At 52.1% G+C, this 14,444-nt stretch overlaps 5 protein-coding genes across 5 annotated transcripts; 2 read left to right on the plus strand and 3 right to left on the minus strand.

Annotated features, from left to right (window-relative positions):
* GUITHDRAFT_66044 (hypothetical protein) lies at nt 1–653 on the plus strand (the record flags this gene model as incomplete). Its single annotated transcript, XM_005838567.1, has 5 exons — nt 1–156; nt 198–353; nt 407–437; nt 476–543; nt 603–653. 5 exons carry the CDS (start codon nt 1–3, stop codon nt 651–653), a joined length of 462 nt encoding a protein of 153 aa, XP_005838624.1.
* Nucleotides 654–920: 267 nt separating this feature from the next.
* Nucleotides 921–1,468, minus strand: GUITHDRAFT_150950 (hypothetical protein). The gene is made up of 4 exons (XM_005838568.1): nt 1,400–1,468; nt 1,264–1,349; nt 1,124–1,214; nt 921–1,078 (listed from the first exon to the last, which is right to left on the minus strand). The coding sequence occupies exons 1-4, from the start codon at nt 1,421–1,423 to the stop codon at nt 1,001–1,003; spliced, it is 279 nt and encodes a 92-aa protein (XP_005838625.1). The 5' UTR covers nt 1,424–1,468; the 3' UTR covers nt 921–1,000.
* A 1,777-nt stretch (nt 1,469–3,245) lies between these two features.
* GUITHDRAFT_102908 (hypothetical protein) lies at nt 3,246–3,857 on the plus strand (the record flags this gene model as incomplete). The annotated part of the gene is made up of 1 exon (XM_005838569.1): nt 3,246–3,857. One exon carries the CDS (start codon nt 3,246–3,248, stop codon nt 3,855–3,857), a length of 612 nt encoding a protein of 203 aa, XP_005838626.1.
* Nucleotides 3,858–4,748: 891 nt separating this feature from the next.
* GUITHDRAFT_102909 (hypothetical protein) lies at nt 4,749–5,676 on the minus strand (the record flags this gene model as incomplete). The annotated part of the gene is made up of 5 exons (XM_005838570.1): nt 4,749–4,854; nt 4,948–5,067; nt 5,119–5,180; nt 5,338–5,395; nt 5,510–5,676. The coding sequence occupies 5 exons, from the start codon at nt 5,674–5,676 to the stop codon at nt 4,749–4,751; spliced, it is 513 nt and encodes a 170-aa protein (XP_005838627.1).
* A 571-nt stretch (nt 5,677–6,247) lies between these two features.
* On the minus strand, nt 6,248–8,376 carry GUITHDRAFT_134538 (hypothetical protein; the record flags this gene model as incomplete). Its single annotated transcript, XM_005838571.1, has 11 exons — nt 6,248–6,452; nt 6,501–6,598; nt 6,650–6,710; nt 6,759–6,798; nt 6,842–7,430; nt 7,460–7,516; nt 7,611–7,652; nt 7,680–7,995; nt 8,042–8,193; nt 8,245–8,293; nt 8,342–8,376. The coding sequence occupies 11 exons, from the start codon at nt 8,374–8,376 to the stop codon at nt 6,248–6,250; spliced, it is 1,644 nt and encodes a 547-aa protein (XP_005838628.1).
* Between the last annotated feature and the right edge of the window lie 6,068 nt (nt 8,377–14,444).

A 14,444-nucleotide genomic window follows, 5' to 3' on the forward strand; every position in this document is an offset into this window, starting at 1 on the left:
ATGGCAGCCATCAAGTCTTCTCCTCTCTCCTCCGAGATCCCAAGGATCCTCTACATCACCGGCCAGCCATCTTGCGGCAAGACGACTCTCATCAAAAACATGGTGCGAGAAGACGGGCTGAAGCACCTCAGAGTGTCAGGATTCTACACGGAAGAGGTTGAGGAGGGAGGAGCCGGCGCGAATCATGCTGTCATCAGGTGCTGGAAGGAGGCAGACGCGTGGGGTTCGACATCGTAGACTTCGACGGAAGGTCTGGCGTCCTTGCGAGGAAAGGGATCAAGTCAGGGCCGAAGACGGGGGAGTACACCATCATGGTCGATTCCTTCGAGAAGATCGCGCTGCCTTCCATCAAGGTGCCTCGTCGGAGGAGCGAACACGTGCGATCTGACGTACGTGTGTGCTCTAGGTCAGAGGAGACGTCGACCTGTACGTCATCGGTGTGTGTTTGGAGAATGGCGACAAGTTGACAGGGGAGCAGATGAGATCGGCAGGATGGAGTTGCACAGCAGAGGTTTCAAGATGGCTGTGACGAAGTTGATTGAGGTTTTGTGCTCCCTCCTCTCCTGTTCCCTCGACGTTCTTCTCCCTCACATGCAGTCCAGTCGGGCAAGCCCGTCTTCGGCTCCATCGCTGCGCCGCGATACGGGAGGTGACTCGTCCTGCCGACCTGTCGGTCGCTGACAGGAGGGATGAAGGACAGTTGAGTTCTGTGAGGAGCTGAAAGAGCGAGAGGATACCAAGACCATCAACTTGAAGCCGAGCAACCGAGAGGAGGCAAGCAACATTGAAGCAGCGTGCTCGACCTCTCTGCGACTCACATGCGCACGGCAGGTATACGGGGAGGTAAAAGCGATCCTTTGCAACAAGTTTCCCAAGAAGGAAAGCAAGAATCTTAGATGAAATATACAATTATGAAGAACCCATAAGGGATGTGCTTTTACATCCTTGCACAAAAGTTGACGAGAAATGCTCCGATCGCGTCAAGACAATATCCAATCCCTCATGACGCAATCGGAGCAGAAGACTTGTTGGGAGGCTGACCTGCCTTGACCGTGTCCAGTTGACGCTCTTGCTCCATCTACAGCATGCGTAAGGAGGGGGAAACGCGGGTAGACTAGCTCACCTCAGCAATCTTCTTGCGCAACATTTCGTTTTCAGTTTCTAACGCCGCAAGCTTGCCATCGTTGCTCTCCCTTCCGTTCGCGTGTATACTGCTGTGAATGTCGTCAAACCCCCTCGCTGCATCGCCAACAAGTTGTTTACCTGCTGGTGGAAGAATTCAAACTCTGGTCCATGCTCAAGGCCGAATCCAACTTCTGGATCTCTTGCTCTGCTGAAGCCAGTTTTTCCTTTACAGAGCCTCAGTCGGAGGTTAAGACTTCAATCTGATGAGGGCAACCTTGAGGTCTCTGATGATATTCATACAGACAGCCTTCTCCCGATGCAGCCTGTAGCAGATAGATTCCAGATCTACAGCGAGATTCACATCGAGGCTTCTTCATCAAAACAACAACACACATTGAACTTGTATACTCTCTGCATATTTGGCCGAAATTTGCTCATCCGGATCTTCATCTTGACTAGAGAGCGAGTAATTCGATCTGTTCAACAATTTTCATTTACATCCATGATCAGAGATGACAAGAGTTACCTCGAAGGTCGTGTACTGCTCGCTGTCTCGACATCATCGACATCATCTTGAAGGCTCAGGGGGTTCGCCTAGAGTTGAATCACAAACCAGATGATAAGAAAGCGTCGTCAACCGGATCTTGATACGGAAATTCTGAATCTTGCTCCAAATATTTGCCTGTGATGTCTCGTCAGATGATGGGCTACCCTTTTCCTCCATGCACCTCTCGTCAGCCTTTGACCCTCAGACCTTTAACACTCCATGTTAGAGCATGATGGGTTCACAACATTCATCATACCTCGTCATCTTGCTTCTGTAGTCCCTCAAAGCTACACCTGCCCTGTGATGCGCCAGGAAGGCCTGGGGTTGGAGGGGAAGCTCAACTATGATGTATGGTACAGAGAGAGGAGTTCTGCACCTGGTTCTTCCAGTTTCCTATTTCTTCGTCCATGATTCTTCTATCGATTGCAAACATGTCGAACTGAGGGAAAGTGTGAAACCCGGTTTGACATTGCGGCGTCGATCAAAGGACAAAGATACAAGTCAACATCGGGTTCAGCAGAGCTCATGATCATGGTAATGTTGATTATAGAGCGATGAAGATGTCATAACAACATGAAGATTTCACCTCTGAACCCAATTCCCCGACATTGGCACTTTTGTATTGCCACCTAACAACAGCAACATCAGTCCCCCCTGATTGAATCACAGGCTGACTTACCATACTTTCCTCCTGCCCTGGGGAGTAGATGACCGCTGCTGCGCAAACTATTCGTAGCCTGAATCAGAGTACACCCAGAGAGGAAAAAATTGTGTGCGTGCGTGCGTGCGTGCGTGCGTGCGTGCGTTATTACCTGCAGCCCAGCTTCCTGATTTCGAAGAGGATCTCTGCTGACCTGTCAAAGAATTTATTGACTGAGGAGACAGAGGTGGAACATTTGCCACCTTCGTCTTGACCAGGCGCTTTCCGCTCATCTTCAAGAGACTGAAGCGAAGGATCCCTGCAGGGACAGCGTCACGAGCAAGATCCTGGAACAATGCCTTTGAATTGATTGATTGGGTACTCCTCTTTCCCTCTGCTTCTCCTCCTCTTCCTCTCACTCCTGTCCTCTGTGCTTCATTTCTCTCGTTCGCTCCTGCAGCATTCTCTTGGCTCCCTTCCACTCCCCCTCCTCGCCAGAGGCTCTACGCCCCGCGCAGCCGCCTACGCATTGCGGTTGACAAACTTTCCTTGACAAATTCGTACTTTCAAACTTGTCGAAAGAGAAAAGTTTCTAAAGTTGAAATCAATAGTATCAGCAATACAATTGATGTATAGCTTATACCGAGTACCAGCGTCAGCCGTTGGGGTGCCGGGCTCCTTCTTTCCCTCCCCCCGTCCTCCTCCTCTTCTCCCCCTTCATTTCTGTTCTTCCCACATTCCTCTGAATCATCGTCAGAATCTCAAACATCCAAGTACTCCACGGCCACTAATTCTCTTCTCACAACGCTCCTATCAGTGTCAAATCCTCTCCGCTACCTTCATCCTCTTCCCCGTTCCCCTAGGGCGACTTTCATGAGCATTCCTGGATCTTGTGCTGCGGTTTGATCAACGGATAGCATATTCAGAATAGACATGTCCAATTCGCTGCTGTGGAAAGATTTGGACCTTGCATCGACTGAGCACTATGTGTCGTTGAAGGATGCACAATCACGGTGGGACTGGTTGAGAGACAGGTTCTCAAAGGAACTTGGAAATGACGAGGATCGGGTGAAGATCCTCGTGGATCTTTTCTATTACACCCTGCAGTTTGGGATAGACAAGTCATTCACGTATGACAAGCTCTCTGCCTTGCTCTCAATCATCAAACAATCGCATGAAGAATCCATGAATCAGTTTCTGCCTGCCACCACAAGCTTCGAAAACTTCAAAGATCTGCTCATCCGTCACTGTGTCAACCGTCCACCATACAGTGTGGGACTGTTCACTATGCAGGATTCTGCCATGATAACGGATTTCGTTTCCAAGGGCTATTATCGGCACTACATGCTTTACAAATATGCTTTCACGAAGAAGACAGAACTAAGTTTCTCTACCTACTACACTTACACCAAGAATCCTATCGACGATCTACCAGCCGGATTCTTGCAGCCCCTCAAGCTTGCGCAGGAAGAGAACGAGAAGCTCAAGAAGTCTGAGGAAGAGGCGAGCAGAAACGGCACAGAAGATGAGAAAAAAGTCGGCTGACTTGAAGTTTTGCAGGCCCTGGCAAAACTTGAGGCGGCAAAGAGTGATTTGACTCCTGAAGATCTCGAAAAAGCCGGTGTGCCAGCGGATATTCGGGAGGAAGTCCTGAAGCAAGTGAATGAGAAGATGAATGATGTGAAGTTGATTTGTTTTCCCATACTTCGCACTTATTCCGTTCCAAAGATGAAGAACAAGATGGAAGAGAAGCTGGAGTCGCAGACCAAGGATCTTCAGGTAGGAATGGAGCATCTTACTCGTTCTAGACTGACTAGCTGGTTTGCAGGCCCGTATAGCAGAGCTCGAGAAATTGCGGGCTGGAAAAAACTGAGAACGCTGCCATGTGAATACATCTGGCTTTGTTGTGTACATTCTAATGAATGTGTGCTCCGTGATGCTAAGATCGCAAAGTTATAACTTTATTTACAAAGTATGACTGTGCTGCAGATTCAGTGCTATTTCTGTTGCCTTCATCTCCGCATCCCTGGGATGGTGGTAGTGCCATCAAGGGAAGTCAAAGTTATCATGTGTTTTGCCTCCTCCCCGCAATGACTTCCATGATGAACTCTACTGATCTTCGCATTTTTCCTTTTGCCATCGGCAAACATGAGAATGCTTGCAGGACTCAACAGCAACAGCAGTCATACCTTGAAAGCCATCTGTCTCGTTCCCGATGAGACGTCTGCAAGGGTGTTGCTTCCATGCATCTTTCACCTACAGCACCCTCCTATCAATGATTTCCTCTTTCACTGTCCTCCTCCACTCCAAAACACGTTCGTCAAGCTTCACAACTTCGACTTCCTTCTCTTACTTTGTCGTCGAGTTCTCTTGCGATGCTGGGAGTCTCAGAGCGGAACACAGTCTTGCCAGAGTCATCAGTGACCTGAACATTCATCATTCAGGTTGAGAAGAATCTGCAAAGATGAAACTTGCTTCGCCATGCTTGTAGAAATCCTCTGCTCCATCGGCAGCAGTCACAAGATGAAGAACTCCGTCATACCTGCACGGATCAAAAAATCCATCTCACCGACAGAAACAAACTGACCAGAGCTATAAAGGTTTCTTATTATCATCAAAACTTGATGCAACCAACCTCGTCAGAAGCTTGTCGAGCGAAAGACCCGAGACTTGTAGCAAACGATTCCATTGCTCTGGCGGGAGATATGCAGAGATATCCAGGATGCCTCGGTCCATCACGATGACCGAAGTTCGACTGTGCATGGAGTTTCAGCCATGAGGAGCAAACTGTGTGATTCAGATTCACCCTGTGGTCTGTGCGATCTGGTAGAAGGAGTCTTCCATCTGAATCTGGAGGTCGATCAAGGCCTGCGAGTCCCAGCCGAGTCAAATCGCGCATGCTCGACTGTGAAGAGGCTACTTTCTCGAAGCGGATCAATTTTTCTCCTCCCTCTATTCCCGGATACTTGCACATACCCGTTAGCGGGTCATCATGGCAGAACTACAAGGAGGCGCATTGGTCTACCTTGCATCCTCCGGTCATCAGGATCGTCGGGACCTCAGGCACAGTGTAGATATCAATACTGTCAAGGAGGTCAGCGGATGAAACCTTCATCGTTCAATCTCGTGCCTGTGCTTCTCCAGGTGAGACCTGCCAACTCGCTTTAGCCCCGTCCCCGTTGCTCCTCCGGCCTCACCTTATCGCGTCCAGGCTCGAGCTCTTTCCCCCGCAAGGGCCACCCGTGAGAGCGACGCGGTAGATGGCGTTGCTGTTCCTCACGGACATACTCTGACAGCGCTGGGCTCTCACAGGCAGCAGCCTGAAGCTCCGAGCGAGGCCATGTAGCGTCCGTAGCGGCAACATCTCATCTCTTCCACTTTTTCCCTCATCCCATCTCAGCTCCGGGCCGGCCCGGGGCCTTCATCGCACTCACGGGCGGCAACAGGTCGAACTCTAACTCGTGGCCCGGGCCCGTGGGACGGTATCATTGATCCTTGTCGTTGGGTCTCTCCCAATGTTCCTCATCATCCTCATGCTCGCCTGTGCTGGTGACTTACACTGTGACTCGCTGCTGGTCCTAGCGGCTTGCGAGAAGAACATGCGACATGTTGACGAAAAGACCTGAGCTGGTCTGGAGTGAGCTGATCAGTGAAGAGGAGATCGCCTGCTTCATTCCTACCCGCGCGCATCGAAGCTTTGCTCACTCGCGCGGGTAGGAATGAAGCAGCTTCGATGCAATCGAAGCTTTCTTCTTCTCTACATAAAGAAGCTTCGATTGCATCGAAGCTTTCTTCTTTTGGTATGTCGAATTATTGATTTAGTCACTGTTTACTATCATGTAGAGAGGGAGAGAAAGGGCAGAAGGTTTGACCTTGAATGAACACTGATACTAATGATTACACTGAGAGTACATGGAATTGTGTGATACCAGAGGCTAGTCTTTGTCCCACAAGTCCTGAAGGAGGGCCCGCCCCTTCTTGGCCTTGGCTCCCTTCTGCAATCCACCCATGTCGAACAAAGAAGCAGTAGGAAGGGACGTGAGGTCACATGGAGCCTGAACCTCCGGAGGTGTTGGCTCCTTCACTGGCTCCTTTCCACGCTTGTCACTGCCGCCGTCTCTCCTCGCCTGCACGTCCGTCCTGAGCGAAGAAGGTCAGCTCAACTCGAGTCCTGCTGGCCGTGATTACCTTGACGGTGATACTCGCTTACTTTCGGGTTGAAGGAACTGACGGGCTTTCTCACCCAGAAAAGTCAAAATTCGATCTTTCAGGTTGGAAGTGCTGATCTGCAGAGAGACAAGTCAGGTAGGAGGAGCAGAGGGCAAGGGACGAGTTACCATATGAACCGACTTCAGGTCGAGGATGGTCGGCCATGTGTAGACAACGTCGAGCAGCTCTCTGCGCAGGGAGGTCAGCAACGGGGAGGACTGGAGTAGACGGACATACGTTCTGCGCATCTTCAATACTTCGGCTCGGCAAGGGAAGCCTGAGGGGTGATCAGATCGACAAGCATGCCAAAGAGCTCAAACCTTTGAGCTCCGGCAAGATAAATCCTGGGTCAGTATTCAGATGCTTCCTCAACAACTCGCGCTTGTGCCGGGTTTCTCCGTCCATTTCTTCATCACCTTCCACCTCCCCGACTGTCTCTGGGTTGAATTCTTTGCCTCCTCCCTGCCTCTTCGCGTCTGTAAAGCCCAGCAGTCTCTCTGCAACACTTTTCCTGCAAGCGGCTTCATTAACTTCCTCCCTGCCGGTCGTTCCGCTCTCAATTCCCCCACTCGCGTTCCGTTGATCTCCAGCGACATCGAGTGGAGGAGGAGGGTTCCGTGGCAGGTTTCTGCTAACCTCCTCCTTCTCCCCCCCATTGTCACTTCGGTTGGGTCGCTGAAATCCAGTCGGAGGATGCGGAGGTTGGACTTGACTGATAGCCTCACCCTCCGTCGGATCACACGAGCGATTGGAAGTCTTGGGAGGCTGGACACGCGATGGCAGAGAAGCAAGGAGCTGAGTCGAAAGCGCGATCAAATCATCGGAGGAAGCTCCTCCAATGCGCCCTCGTGGACGGGCGACTGGGTCTTCAGGTCTTGAGATCGTCTCAATGCTATTCCATGTCAACGGCTGTATCGTCCTAACACAGCAAGGAGGACCTGATGGGGGCTGTCGACGGATGAAAGCTTGCCTGGGTCTTGTTTGATCGGGAGATACTGACAAAGTATCAGTCTTTCTGCCTACTCCAACAGGGCAGATACAGATTCCTGCAGGCAGGGCACCTCACAATCCCTACAGCCTCAAGTTTACCTCTGCACTTGTTGCATGTCTGACCATTGCTGTGAGCGCGAGCTGAGCAGGAAAGGGTTCAAGTCATACCGTGTATCCACAAGAACAAAATGACGAGTTTTGATTATCAATCTTCTCTTCACAACACAACTGGCATGTTTGAGCGCCAGACGAGTGAGACTCTTCGCATTCCACTTGCTGTCGGTCGACTTGTTGTGTAGTCGTGTTGTCGACACGGAGCCCCGAGATGTCTTGGCGCTTGCGGAGAAGACGAAAAGCCTCATCAGCAGACAATGATGCTTCACTCCTTCCCGAACCAGTATTGTTCACGTATGTTTGCTCTCTCCCACCCTTGGATCCGAACTGCTGTCTAATAACATCCAAGAGGTTCTTGTGACGGGGAACTCTGCCAGCTTGTGAGTTCGTCCTGAAGAGCTAGCGAAGATACTCACTCTGTCGTTTCCCACAGATGCGGCAGCCTCACTCCCTCCTTGAGAGTCTCCTCTTCCTCCTCCTTGGGTTTGACTTGGTCTCTTTCTCTCTCCCGCGCCAACCTGGCAGCTTCTATCGACTTATATTGTTCCTCCCGTTGATCTCTGAGTGCCTTGTTGTCGTTTCATTCGGATTCTTCCTGTCACAAAACAACATGGTTCACCTGTCGATGACCTTCAAGGTCAGCCATGAGCGCATCAGTGTTCCCATTGCTGGGAAGAAATCTCAGTCAAAACCCTTGTTCCAAATCGACGACTCACTAGGCTTTCGACCGCTCTTCGAATTCTCGTGTCATTTCTTGAAACATCTCATTGCTTGAGGGATGTCAATAACTTCTGAAGAATGAAATGTCGGATGTTACATTGTAGTGTTCTCGATGTGTTTCACTTCTTTACGTCCTCTGTGAATTCGCGAATGACATTTCAAGGTCATCTGATTTCATTCTTGAGTTCATGGCCACAGTGTATGTCAACCGTCAATGCAACCTCTCTCAGCTTCGCCAAATGTTCATCTTTCAACCCCGTGATGCCAAGGCTTCTCTGCCTTTCAAACTTATCGACAATCTCTTGAACCCCTTTCTCCTTGTGCTGCCTGCAAAGTTTCAGTCTTGGCGGGCCGGTTGGCGTGGTTACCGGTAGAGCTTCTCTGCCTCGCCTGAAATGATCTGGCTTGGACTATATTTCTTTGTCCTCTTCAACACTCGTTTTCAAACCCAGCAAGTCTCACCGGAGTCACAAGATTTCTCAGGATCTTCTCTTCGCTGACGTAGCCAACCTGCAGGAAGACTCGTTCTCATGAGAAAGTCCCTAGCGCAGGACAACAATTCTTGCCTCCTTCTCCAACACATTCGCAGTCGGATTGAGCCTATGCCATAGCTCCGGGCTGAATGATGATATCACTTTAGAGTGACCCAGTAAGACAAGATAATTTACTTAGCAACGAAGGATTCTTCCAGCTGAGACATTCGCTCCGGTATCCTGTAAGAAACATGTCGGCCACAGCTCAAGGTGAGTGTCTGGCGTACATGAGCGTGTTGTATCTATCCGGGATGTTCACAGCTCTCCTCTTGACATCCTGCGATCTTTCCTGTGGCTGTCCGAACCCCATAAAAAAACGACTGGCAAAATTTCTGCAGCATGATACCTGCGACCAGCGTTTGTGTGTACGAGGGCGATTAACCGCTAGAGCACTGTTGTGAAACGTGGGCGAGCAGGCCAACAACAGCAAGGGAAAGAGGAGCTGCTTTGCGCTTGACGAACATCCTTTTCGTTTCGGAAGAGGGACCAACGGAAACATTTTCAATCAGGAGTTGTACCCGCAAGCAGAGCTCGTGCCGCGATCATGATCTCGATATACCTAGCGCTGTGTTGTTTTCTTGTCTTGGCGCTCTCGCGCATGCGTTCTCTTCTGCTTCCATCGCTCCCCTCTTGCCCCCACCATGAAGGCAACATGACCAGCTTCAATTATTACTCAAAATCTCTTTTATTGACTGAAAAAGAAGGACAAACCGTAGCGAACAAAGGAGGGGGAGGATAGAGCCAACAAACCCGCCTCAATAAAATACTAGGAAACGAAGGAGGCAGCGAAAAAATCAGCGACTTTGAACCAGCGGGCCCGGGCCTCACTGCGGCACCCGGGCCAGAAAAAAAAGTCAATCATCTAAACTTGTGACGTTTCACCTTGACAGTTCGGAGGAAGGGAATGCAGAGGAACTCGCGGGTGGAGTGAGGAGGGAGAGGGAGAGGGAGAGAGGGAGAGAGGGAGAGGATGCGGGAGAAGAGAGATGGAGGAGGGTAGTCTTGAAGGAGCAGAGAACGAGTGAGGAATCACTGCTGCCAGGATGTCTGCAGACTTTGTGTACGTGGACACTGATAAGAAGCGTGAAGAAGAGCCGAATCTCCTCTCGCTCTTCAACTTTGGCAATGGGAAGAGTGCTGAGAAAGCTGTGGTCAAGAAGCAGAGCAGCAAGAAGCTCGCTGAGCTGCCGCCGCCCGACATTGTGATCACATGTGTGGATGAATACGACCCTGTGTTCGTTGGCGAATATGTTCCAGAGGTGCAACGCAGGACAGAGACGCTGACGATAACATGGAACATGTCCTGGAGTGATGTGTTGGACCTGTTGAAGTTCACTTTCGGAAGGGCTGTCATTTTCCAGTACGAGATCAACAAGATTCCTCGGATCGTCACAGACGAGAACGACTTCGATCAGTTCTGCAACTATGCAGAAAGCCAGCACGAAGTGATTCAGGTGCGGATAGTGAGTGCGCTGTACAAGCCGTCGGAATGGATCTCAACACGTGCAGAGAGATTGCCTCCCATGCTGGACGTCATGACCAACACGGTCATTTCGCTGCCATTACCGGTGGCCGAGGCAGACGAGGCTACTACTGAAGACGTGCAAGAAGACGAGCTTCCGATGGAAAGTTATGTGGAAGAGACCAGCAGGTTTCCGAGTTTCTCGTTCTTTCAAAACCACCCGAAGAAGATCGAGCACCTGATGATCTTCGGGATGGGAGGCTTTCTGCTATGTTGCGCCGTCATTGTGATTTGCTACTGGAAGCACATTGACACCGTCGCAGCCACTACACTTGCTCTCCCCTTCAATCTTTTCTTCAGCGCCTTTCTTGTCCGTCAGATGGAGGAAGGGTTCTCCCCCATATTCAAGCTCGGGATCGCTTTCTTTGGCTTCTGGGCATCTTTGGCTGTAGTCATTCTGCTTTCCTTTGCCCACCAACTCACGCAGATCATTGGAGTCGCTCTGTGGACGATCTCGACCTTCTGGTACTTAGAAGTCATCACCGATGCCTTGGGATGGCCGGGATGGCTGACGGGGTTCGTCATGTTCAGCCGCTGGGTCAGAGGCGGCTGTGTAGTCTTCGCTGCTCCCATCCCCGAGCCAATCGAGCCCATCACCATCGTGGGGAAGGAGCCAGACTCGCAGGCGTTCAATGCCCGGGAGTTGATGCACTTGGCAGGGCTGGCGAGGGAAAGGCAGGAGAACGTGAAGTGGAAGAAACTCGACAAGTACCTGAAGGACCAGCAGGTTGTTCACGTCTGCCAATGCCTCAACACCCTCTCCCACAAGTCCATGTGGGAGGGGGCGATGGGCAACCCGGTGGGCCCGCTCGGCCTCGGGATCATTGACAAGAAGTGGGCCCGTCAGCTGCTGAAGTGGCTGACCCGAAAGGGCAATTTCAGTCATGCGATGATGGAGAGGAAATCAAAACTTGGGATAGGAAAAGTCCTCACTGTGTTTGGGGGAGAGAGCGCAGGGATAATCGAGGTTCAGTGGGAGAATGAGACCAACCAGGTGTTCGCTGGAAAGAAAGGAGTCTACGAGGTGCTGCTGTATGAGGTCCCTGAGGTGGAGGAGTACAAGTTTTCCGACGGGGTGGATATGAACGTGAATTCCAGATTCATCTTCAAGTTCTTCACTTTTGTTCGGTTGTTCCTTCCAAAGTTTCTCGGCTGGGTTCTTGTCTGGGCCATCTTCTTTGGCTACTATGGAATGCTCTACGTCTTCGAATATTCCATCACGAGTTATTCTGTCTACCAAGCCATGGGCAGCAGTTATGCCATGCCGGGCAGATTGTACAGCGCTGCTCCCGGAAACAAGCTTTGGCTGCACATTCATTGTAAAGGGTTCACAAAGAGCAACGGCAGCATTCCAGACAAACGCAACGTGGTCAGTCGCCTGCTCCAGAAGCGTCTAAGGCAAGGAGCGGATCTGACTTTGACTGCAGGTTGTCATCGAGTCAATGGAGCACCTGGGGATGAGCGTGGCTATGGCTCGACTGCAGGATGCGATCGCCCAGTACGGGGTAAGAGAGACGCTTCTTCCTCTTGCCGCGACCTGCGAGTGACTGTTGCTATCTTCAGATCTGTTGTGTCTATGACAGGATCGGATATGGTTGGAGCACCAGCGTCGAGACTTACCAGGAAACTCGGACAAACAGGACGCCGTCTGTCATCGCCTCGGAGCTTCATTATGCTCTCCGCTACGGTCTCGACCCAGACTTCAAACGCCCTCTCTTTTACTACAGGAACGTCGTCGACCAGCAGAACCGGACCATTCAGATCGAGTCTCCCATCAACCCCCCCTACCTCCTCCTCGGTTACGGAGCTGGCGGGCTGTACGTTCGGCAGTTTGCGCACGACTATCCTGAAGACACGGCTGGACTATTGCTGGTCGATGCACTTCCAGCCATAGGCAACGACAAGAACGTGACGTCATCGGTGCAGGGATACCTGAGCTCGTTCGAGCTCTTCATGTGTCAACGCTTCTTGCAGCCCATCGGACTCGTCTACAACTTCCTGCCTTCCTACGTGACGGGGATCTTCCGGCAGCAGACTTCGGAGCGGCTCAACGGCAATGCCGGCGGCCCGAACGACTATGACGTCATGATCAACTTTATGTACAGCAGGTCATGGTGCCCAATTGTAATCGCCGAGTATGATGGAATCTTCAAGCTTGAAGGGATCAAGACGGTAGCAGAAGCGGACAGGAAGGGGTATGACGTCCCTACCGTCGTCTGGGCTAGGGAGGACGATTCTATCCTAAACATCAAGTCGACCGACAAGATCTACGACTACAACATCTCAAAGCTCCCCGCCAGTAGCCTGAGGAGGAGCGCGACTAACGCAACGTCCTCCACGTCCTTGTGCACGGGAGAAGACTGCGTGTCCTGGTTCGACGTGCAAGCAGACCTGGTGAGGTTGAGCACGAAGCCTTGGATCAACCCCTTCAACGGCAAAGTTCAGATCATGCGAGGAGACGTGCAAAGCTGTGCGACACTCGGCTGCTCCACGTTCACTCCGATAGAGAACCCGAATGAGATCACAGATGCTGTCCTCGACCTCTGGCTCATGCTCGGATTCTCCGACAAGTTTCCCTCTGCCCTCTGGTACTTCGAGCTTGGTGGGAACTATCTTGTTGAGTTCGATGCCGCAACCTTCCGGTCTGACTTGTCTGCGCTCGTCTCGCACGTCGAGGCTAAGAACATCGAGATTGTTGAAGGACCCACGGAGGGTCTCGCAAGCGACGCCTTCTGGAGCAGCATCACCACGCGCAGGTCGGGGAAGGAAGAGCATCGAAGCTCGTCCAAGCATCTGGACTCTATCGGCCGGCACTCGCAGCAGCAGCAGCAGGCCAGTCGGCTGCGAAGCACGCTCAACTGGTACTCCGGCCTCGACACGCCCTACGTGCCGATCCGCAACGACGGGGCTTATCGAGTCACCATCATTATGTACGGGCACAAGCCCAGAGCCACAGGGTGGGCGGAGGACATCTTGCGAGGGTCAGAGAACAGGAACCTCGACACGACGGCGACGGCGAGGCGAGGAGTGTTCATGAAGAAGTGGAGAGTTCTGTCGATCCACGAGAAGTCCTGCAGCGTGAACGTGATCACCAACAATAGGACTTGCTCGTTCAGTGCCGTAGACCTCTTCACCAGCCTCTACGTCTCCCCGCTCTACTCTTGCCCGCAGAACACTTACCGTCAAGACAAGTCCTGCAAGACTTGCGACTTGAGCTCGACGAGCGCGACGGGCTCAACTTCAGTGTCGGACTGCAAGGCCTGCGAGCCTTACTTCCACCTCAGCTGTGACGGCAGGAGCTGCGAGCGCTGCCCCCTCAACACCATCAGCAACGTCGGGGCCCTCTCGCTGGCAGAGTGCGTGCCGACGAGTCTGTGGAGCATTAAGATGGACGGGCCGATCGATCCTCTTGCTCTCCTTCAGCCCGCGTATCCTCAGGCTTCCAGCAGGTCGGCCTTCAACTCCAGCAGCTTCCTGCTCCACATCTCCAACATCAGCGGGATCCCCTTGAAACTCATCGCCTTGGAAAGCGTCAGCTACGTCGACAGCTTCACCGCCTCGAGATTCCAGCAGGGACGCGGGCCCAGCATCTTCCAGGTTCGCTTCGCTTTCCTCTCTCAGGACAAGTCCACCTCGGAAGCGGCGAAAGCTGCTCTACTCGGCCTCGAATGCCCCTCGCCTGCTGCTGGCTGTGCGCTGGTGGACTACAACAGCACAAGGAGGTCGCTAAGGGACAAACTCTTTGCTGAGTTCCCCGTTGTCAGGTAATGATTCTTCTCCCCTCCTCTGCTCTGCTCTGCTGTGCCCTCCTCTCCTCTTTTGTTCGACTCCTCGCCGCCCTTGCGCTCTCCTTCCTTCTCCTCCTTCCATGCTACTCTTCTTCCCGTCCCTCTTCATACCCTGACGGCTCTCCGATGCTGCAGCGTCAAGGCCACCGAAGTCGCCGGGAGGCTGGAAGGCTCTTGTCCGAACCAGCAGTTCGTGCAGACGAGCTACCAGGACATCTTCGCAAACGTCTTCTCCTCCACCTACCTCAGCACCAAC

Source organism: Guillardia theta (genome assembly GCF_000315625.1).
Source record: "Guillardia theta CCMP2712 unplaced genomic scaffold GUITHscaffold_11, whole genome shotgun sequence".
Classification (NCBI taxonomy): Eukaryota; class Cryptophyceae; order Pyrenomonadales; family Geminigeraceae; genus Guillardia; species Guillardia theta.

What these genes read in the sequence shown, in the direction of transcription:
- GUITHDRAFT_150950 (XM_005838568.1), bottom strand. Translation starts at nt 1,423, where the DNA reads ATGAATATCATCAGAGACCTCAAG. An exon ending in TTGAATTCTTCCACCAGCAG is followed by an intron (nt 1,215 to 1,263) that starts GTAAACAACTTG and finishes CGACATTCACAG; the next exon opens with CAGTATACACGCGAACGGAA. An exon ending in TGCGCAAGAAGATTGCTGAG is followed by an intron (nt 1,079 to 1,123) that starts GTGAGCTAGTCT and finishes CGCATGCTGTAG; the next exon opens with ATGGAGCAAGAGCGTCAACT.